Source organism: Cyprinus carpio, chromosome A3 (assembly GCF_018340385.1).
Source record: "Cyprinus carpio isolate SPL01 chromosome A3, ASM1834038v1, whole genome shotgun sequence".
In the NCBI taxonomy this organism is placed as follows: domain Eukaryota; kingdom Metazoa; phylum Chordata; class Actinopteri; order Cypriniformes; family Cyprinidae; genus Cyprinus; species Cyprinus carpio.
This window is the reverse complement of record NC_056574.1, coordinates 11,774,800-11,783,121: the sequence shown is the minus strand read 5'-3', so window position 1 is coordinate 11,783,121 and position 8,322 is coordinate 11,774,800. Positions and strand designations below refer to the sequence as shown.

At 33.9% G+C, this 8,322-nt stretch overlaps 1 protein-coding gene across 1 annotated transcript; it reads right to left on the bottom strand.

Annotated features, from left to right (window-relative positions):
* Positions 1-249: 249 nt before the first annotated feature.
* Positions 250-3,697, bottom strand: LOC109090677 (tetraspanin-1-like). Its single transcript, XM_042732599.1, has 8 exons — positions 3,668-3,697; positions 3,166-3,218; positions 2,989-3,110; positions 2,509-2,588; positions 2,313-2,420; positions 1,849-1,974; positions 1,634-1,726; positions 250-309 (listed from the first exon to the last, which is right to left on the bottom strand). The coding sequence occupies exons 1-8, from the start codon at positions 3,695-3,697 to the stop codon at positions 250-252; spliced, it is 672 nt and encodes a 223-aa protein (XP_042588533.1).
* Positions 3,698-8,322: the final 4,625 nt, after the last annotated feature.

Here is an 8,322-nt window from a genome sequence, read left to right as displayed (position 1 = left end):
ATTAAAACAGCTCATTTTAACATAACAGTAAAAAGGGATCTTTTTATAACTCATGTTTGCAGTCAAAGTTTAGTCTTAACAGTCTGAATTTATTTATTTTTGTGGACGCTCTGACCCAGAGAGACTTGTAATGTCATACTGTTTGATACAATTCGAAATGATTGAAAAGTAACAGTGATATTAAGATCCACCTCATCCTCAGTAAACCAGAGGAGTCATCAGAGAGATATCTAAGATACAGGTGAGGCATTAATCCCGTTTTGATCCTATTTTACAATACAGGATCATGGAGACAATCATCGCCGCAAGCTGAGAATGAGAACAGAGACAGAAATTATTTTGAGTTTAAAGAAAAAGCATTAGTGCCACAGTATTTCAAAAATGTGATAAATATATATATGTGTGTGTGTGTGTGTGTGTGTGTGTGTGTATGTGTGTGTGTGTGTGTGTGTGTGTGTGTGTGTGTGTTGTAATTATTCTCCTAACAAGGGAAATAAATGCTTTAACCATCAAAGACAACAGGCAATCAAAATTTACTGTATTTATTTCCTTAAAATGAATAGAATTTAGATTTAGAGAAATGTAGCATTCCATGATTTGTTCATCAATGGATCCTCTGCAGTGAATGGGTGCCGTCAGAATGAGAGACCAAACAGCTGATAAAAACATCACAATAATCCACACCACTCCAGTCCATCAATTAACATCTTGTGAAGTGAAAAACTGCATGTTTGTAAGGAACAAATACGTCATTAGGATGTTTTTAACTTAAAACCGTTACTTAAGTACAAAATATGAGTCCATAATTCATAATAACACTTCCACCAGTGAAAAAAATCCATCTCCTCTCACATCAAAATGCATCCACTTATTTGTTTTGTCTTGTAAACGGTGCTTGATCCGTGCAGATTTCTCTCCTGATTCAGACAAGATTTTTTTTCACTGGGATTATGGATAGAGAACTTATATTTTGGCTGGAAGCATAGGTTTAAAAACATCTTAATGATGTATTTGTTTCTTACAAACATGCAGCTTTTCACTTCACAAGACATTAAATGAAGGACTGGAGTGTCGTGGATTATTGTGATGTTTTTATCAGCTGTTTGGACTCATTCTGACGGCACCCATTCACTGCAGAGGATCCATTGGTGAGCAAGTGATGTAATGCTACATTTCTCCAAATCTATTCCTATGAAGGAACAAACTAATCTTGGATAAGCCAAGGGTGAGTACATTTTAAACAATTTTTAATTTTTGGGTCAACTATTCAACATAAAAGAGGAAATCAAAACTGACCATATTTATCTGCTTAACAAATGTCTCTGTTCTTACTGTTATTATAAAGAAACGGTATGATAAAGAAGCTTGTTTTTGTAATCTTCCATAAAAATTTGAATTGGACTGCCAAGAGCAAAGTTTTTTTTTTTTTTTTTTACACAAAAATGGATTAAAATGCAAAATACCCATTTTAATTTCCAGTGTGATAACTAAAAGTGACAAGAATGTAGCATACGTTTTGCTCATTTTCAGTATCTCATCAAACCATATCATACAAGTGTGCACAACTGATTTTTTTTTTGCTTTTTAAAATGTGAACCACAGTGATTGACAGAAAGAAAGTGTGTCTGTTTACCTCAAGAGCATGCGAGCCTAATGCTACACCTATGATGATAACTGCATTATCGTCTACCAGCTTCTTCAATGCCGGGAAACAACCTGGTACAGTCTGAGGAAACAAATAAAAATAGACAAAATTTGATGATATTTATATGCTACATGATATACAATCCAAAACGCATGAAAACTAGAGTTGATTCAAGGAATAAACATGCTAAGAGATGAACTCACCGAATTAAAAGCTGTGATCTCAATGCATGGAACTCTATGACAGCACTGAAATGGGTAACTCTTGGTGTCGTTCACAAAGTAAGAATTTGTGAAATCCGTATAGTTGTTGAATCCACAGCACTTCAGCTAAAGGAGAGACAGAAGGGTTTTGACATCAGCTACATTCTGTACTTCAAGTGATATTTCTGACATTAACATATACTTATTTTACTTGCTCAGGTGTTGTGGTACACTTTAAAGACTGTTCTTATGGGATAACATCTTAATATGAGGCACAGGTCTCAAAATATCAAATGTACAATATTAAACTGGAAGATATTCTATATAAGATATTATTAGAATTTCAGAAATGTTCTGTTTCTGTAATAATAATAATAATACAACCACTACTACTAATAATAATGATGACCTAATAATAAAAAAAAACTTTTATTTCCTTCTTTATCAACTAAAGAGTAACAAACCGAGGTCATGGTCGTGTTCCATAGTCCAGTGACGTCCGGATTTTTCCCATAATCGTTTCTGATGCTTTTCACAACTTCGGTTCCCACCTGTTTAATCAGGTTTTCAGCCTGCAATACAAACATTAGGAGGTTGGAGTATTTCCACGAGTTCTTTACAGACAAAGGAATGTTTTAAATATGGTGTGTACAGACTTACCAGAGGCTTAAAGACCCTAGTAGCACAATGGCTCCAGCGACAGCACTCAGCGATGAACACAAGCAGAATAATGATGAAGACTGAGGAGACAGATTGACAGACAGATTCAGTGAATGAATAAAAACGAACAGAAGTCCACTACAGCATATGGCGAGTTTATACAATTTAATATATTATTTATGTAGTATAACAGTGTATAAAAAATTATATGTATAAAGGCTTTCAAAGCTAAACATTATAAATGAAAGATATTGTTATATTTTGTAATGCACTTTAAATTTAGAAGAAACATTTTTGCTGCCCCAAAGAGCTTTTCAGTGAACTTTTTGTTTCGTAGTGTGCAGAATATTTCAATAATCTAAAGAACCTTTAGAAAAATAAAAATTCTATATATATTAAAAATACCTCATGGAACCAAAGATCCCCATAAAGAACCTTAATTGTAAGAGTGCATTGTGGGAACTGTGTCAGTCTGCTTACTACCAGCAGCAGCATACACTTGCTCTCTCTTCTTTCTGATGGCTCCACAGCAGCCCAGGAAGCCCAGGATGACCAGCACAGCGCCCACAGCGATGAGGAGGTATCCCACACGTTCAACACACCTGCCCCAGCTCACCAGGGGCTCCTTGTATATTCTGCAGAAAACTCAGGACAGACCCACTGTCCACCTTCACCCAGATCCCCACACCCAGAATCGCTGCTCCTGCCAGCTGCACCACAAAAACACAATTAGATTTGATTAAAACATATGCCTTGATCCTCATATCAACACCCTAAATGTATTTGGACCAATAAGTCAGTTTAAGAAGCAGACAAGATATAAATTTTCCTGCCACAGCAGAGCCATGTTTTATAACACATTTTCATCGCACTTGGTGTTCAATATATAGTCACTTCGCTGAGAAAACAGCAGCTGTGAATGTAAATGTAAATAGATGTTTCGGAGTGAGATAAACTATTTATAAGTAGATCTCTGTGTGTATTTATGCAAACATGGCCACTGTCACAGGACATTAAAGCAGGTAAACCTGAAGTGATTCGACCAGAATTATTTGAAACATAATAAAAAAAAACAGTACAAATCAGGCTGCTTATTATGCTATTTGAGCAATTCATAAATATATTTAAACATCAGGAAACAAACATAAGCTTTACTTACAAAGATGATACCATTGAAGAGAAACATCATCGTTTTCAAAAATCCAAAGCAACCCATTTTTATCGGATTTATGTGACACCTGAAAAAGTATAATAAACAACAATTAACAACTGTTTTTATTATTATTATTATTAATAATATAATATTATGGGGCTTTTGTTTTGCCCTGTGTTTTATTCCAAAATTGATCTTAATCTTTATTTTAAAAAACAGACAGTTTTTAATGAACGAACATAGAATAAACACAATCGCTTGGATGATTTTGTGAAACAAAGTACTCGGTAAGTCCAGGAAGTGCTGCGAGAAAAAAATGGTGGTTTTGCTGTAGTAAATTATTTAACTACAATTCTTGTTAACCTCAGAACGCTGGTCTCACAGATCAAAAGTTCATGCGAACCACACAAACTCTTTAATAAGCTAAAGTTAACAAAATATTGTCACACTCTAAAAATACTGCATGCCTCATTTTATGTACGTCAAACTAGTGTTTGCTCTTTGCGCAACACTAAGAACTGGTCAACAAAGGTTGGTAATTGTGAGAATTTATGAAACCAAGACGGACTCATACATACGTAACCAGAATAAGGTGTGTAATTCCAACAAATGCAATACAATACTGTACAAACATATGCCATATCCTGTTCTCTTTAAGGTCATATCTGGTGTGGTTTTAATTGTGTGCTGAATAGACTATAGGACCTCAGGTAATATTTACAGCTTTTTGTAGGGAACACAATGGGAGAGACAAAAACCTTGCTTTACTTTTCCACACATGCAGCGAGGTCCAAAAGTCCAAGATAAGAAATAACAAGAGATTGTGCGATTCTAGGTCACTATTCAAATGCAAGAAAATGAGCTTGTGACTCCTCACACAGATGGTCAGATTTAGGTCAGAACATGCTCAAATAAAGCAAAAAGAAATAATAATAATAATAATAATAATAATAATAATAATAATCGAAAACTATCATTTACAGTTTTCTAAAAATATATTTAATATATAAACATACCATATTTTTCATAAATATATACATGCATGTAATTTTATTTATATATACATAATAAATATGCACAGTATACACATATATTGTGTACACAAAAACTTTTATATTTTGAATGCGATTAATTTTGATTAATCATTTGACAGCACTAATATATATATATATATATATATATATACACATACACACACACACATGTAATACATATAGATATATAATTGTAAACTGTAAAAAATGCTATAATATTTAAATATATGCCACATTCTGATGACAATTTGAATGACTTCTGTATTTGTGTTCAAAACTTTGATAATCAACGCATGATTACATTGTGAAAGCAGTTACTGCCAGTGACTTGATGGAAACAAGGGGGGGTGATTTTACAAGAACATTTCCTTTAAAACACAATATAAAGTCCAAGAGAAGAGAACACTCTGAACCTTCCAGACAGGCATTACTGCAACCTGATCGCCTCTGAACACAAATAACGTCACTTAATGAGCTATACTTCTGCTTATAGTCCACCAATATGAAAATCTACATTGTGCTGTCAGGTGACGCATCACTTCTTGCAAAGAGCTTAGGTCACTTATGAGGTCTTTATAGGACATTTAATAGGTTTGATCACAGCAGACAACGTGTGTGTCACATGCTCAAGTCTCTAATGGGAGATCAGAGTTTGTTTAGGTTTAAGATGAACAAAAAATTCTGATCGGGTCATTGTCCAAAGACAGATGAGATAAACATTTAAAAAACATCAATAAAGTGCTATTGATGTGAAATGTTTCACAATTACAGACTGTCAGAGTTACTGTCAAATGTGCTGAGCGCCAATAGCATCACTAGACTTCAAATGTTATGACAGGTTGTAAAATATCATTTAATTATAAGCAGTTTTTAAGGTAAAAATCAGAAGTCAGATGACTTGGAAAAGTAACAGGTCAGGCCTACTCATGATATGAGGAATCGTTGGTCTATACACGTAAATTAATTCTTTTATTCAGCAAGGATGCATTAAATTCATCAAAAGTGACAGTGAAGACATTTATAACGGCTGAAAAAAGATTTCTATTTCAAATACATGCTGTTGATAATAACAAGAAATTTTTATTTAGCATCAAATCAGTATATTAGCATGATTTCTGAAGGATCATGTGACACTGAAGACTGGAGGAATGATGCTGAAAATTCAGCTTTAATCACTGGGATAAAATGATATTTTAAAATAGATTAAAACAGAAAGCAGTTATTTTATATTGCAATAATATTTCACAAATTGCTGTTTTTGCTGCATTTTTTTTAAATAAATGCAGCCTTGGTGAACAGAAGAGAAAAAAATTACAGACCCCAAAACTTTTGAACGGTAGTGTTAATGTGTACATATATGTGGTGTGTGTCTAATATATATATATATATATATATATATATAATATATATATATATATATATATATATATATATATATATATATATATATATATATATATATATATAGAAAAAGAATACGTATACATTTTCTGTATTTGAACAAAAGTTGTCTGAACAAACTGATGATTTTAACATCAAAAGGTCAAAAGTTGATTCAGTGTCCATTTTTATTCTTCATCGTGATTCATCGTGTTATCACCATCTACAATTCTTCAGGAAAGAAACTGAAAGATATTTGTCTCACAAGCTTCCTAAAGTGTGTTAGTATTTTGTAGCCTCGAGTCTTTGAAACGAAAATGCTTTCTATGGATGAATGCATGTGTAGCCTACAGCACACACAAGTGTGCTTGTTTTTCCTACATGAAAATCATTCATAGGGGGTGTGTTAATGTTTGCTCTCTCGTGTTCTGCATCAGTAATCCGGTTTTTGAACCACTGGAACTCAATGCTCAACTAGCATATCAGGTTTTCCTCATTTTGTCATTGTTTCAGAGGTAAATCAGACACAACAGTGCATAGCTAAAAGCGGTTGCAAAAAACAATAAAAGCGGGCTTTGTGTTGGTCAGTAGAGAGTACATGGGACATTGTCTTTCTGAGCTCTGGGTACTGCTCATTTCTGAGAGAGATGGAGACAGGCAATGTCCCTTGGAGGCTCTTGACATCATGCAACTTTCATTTGTATTATTTGATAGTAGAACGCATAACATATTAATGAATGTTTAATGCCAGGTTAAGTATTACACAGTTATTTTTTAACTGTACATTATAATACACCTTGTTGTCAAATTAATATTTATGAATTTACTTACAAAAACTACCATGCACTCTCGGATAACAAAAGCGGTACCTTTTCAAAACATATTGTACCTAAAGCATCCATGTTGGTACCTTAAAGGTACATATTAATATCTAAATATGAGTAAATATAGTACCTAAAAGGTATCACCCCAATAACAGCTTTCATACTATCATTGAGTATAAAGGTAAATATTAAAACTGGCATCATGCAGTGTATCAGTTATTATTCAAAAGTTTGTGGTCAGCAAGATTTCTTTTAAATAAATTAATACTTTTATTCAACCAGGATGCATTAAATTGATCAAAAGTGTCAGCAATGACATTTAAAATATTACGAAAGACTTCCATTTCAAATAAATGCTGTTCTTTTGAACTTTCTATTCATCAAGGAATCCTGAAAAAAATATATATATTATAAAAATTAAGCAACAAGAACAGTTTTCAACACCTATAATAATAATAATAATAATAATAATAATAATAATAATAATAATAATAAATGTTCCTTGAACAGAAAATCAGCATATTAGAATTATTTCAGAAGCATCATGTGACACTAAAGACTGGAGCACGACTGCTAAAAAATCAGCTCTGCCTTCACGGGAATAAATTACATCTTAAAATATATTCAAATGGAAAACAGTTATTTTGTTTTCAGCTATTTCAGTCTTAGTTGTGTTTTTGATCAAACAAATGCAGCTTTGGTGAGCAAACGGAGTCTTTGCTGTGTAGGCTATATCAGAGTATTTTCAGCTGAAGGGACAGAAGAGTTTCAGAATGAAATCAAATGACTGTTGAGTGTTTGTAAGAAATGTGGGCGACAACACTCAGAGAAGTGATGCTGCATTTATGACAGCCACACACTGGAAAACCCATCAAAATAGCACGGATCTTTCAGGAGATGTAATTCCGAATGGACTTAACACGGTCCTGAAGCTGTGAACGACACACCTCACTCAAAACACTCATTCAACATCATTCTGCACCAACCAAAGCACAATTATACCCACTGATGTTTGCACAGCTCGATAAAGAAACAGGTTTAACTACTTCAAGGTATTTTAACGGTACCTTTACTTCAAGGTTATCTCTAACGGTGTGTTCACGATTTCTAGAGTAGCTTTAAGAAGGAGAATCTCTTACCTTTAGTCAAATGTTGAGGTTTGCAGTTTTGGTAAATCCCTGAGTGACTGACTGACTGTCAATTAAGCGAAGAGGGCGGTCACGCGCGCCTCCTGTTTTTTCTCTCTCCAGTTCTGTGGCTCATGTGAGAAATAAGATGTTTTTTATAGAAGAGTGGATGGAGTGAACAGGTGGGCGTGACTCACCACTCCTTCCTTTTTTCTCTAGAGGGAGAGAGTGGGTGTATTGCATCTGTAGTCACGGAGACTCACCCGGGTTCAGTCCTCTGAGGAACCTGATCAACA

Coding starts and splice junctions, on each gene's coding strand:
- LOC109090677 (XM_042732599.1), bottom strand. CDS start 3,697: ATGATGTTTCTCTTCAATGGTATCATCTTT. Junction 3,111..3,165: donor TGGGTGAAGGTGGACAGTGG/GTCTGTCCTGAG, acceptor GAGCTGGGGCAG/GTGTGTTGAACGTGTGGGAT. Junction 1,727..1,848: donor AGATCACAGCTTTTAATTCG/GTGAGTTCATCT, acceptor TTGTTTCCTCAG/ACTGTACCAGGTTGTTTCCC.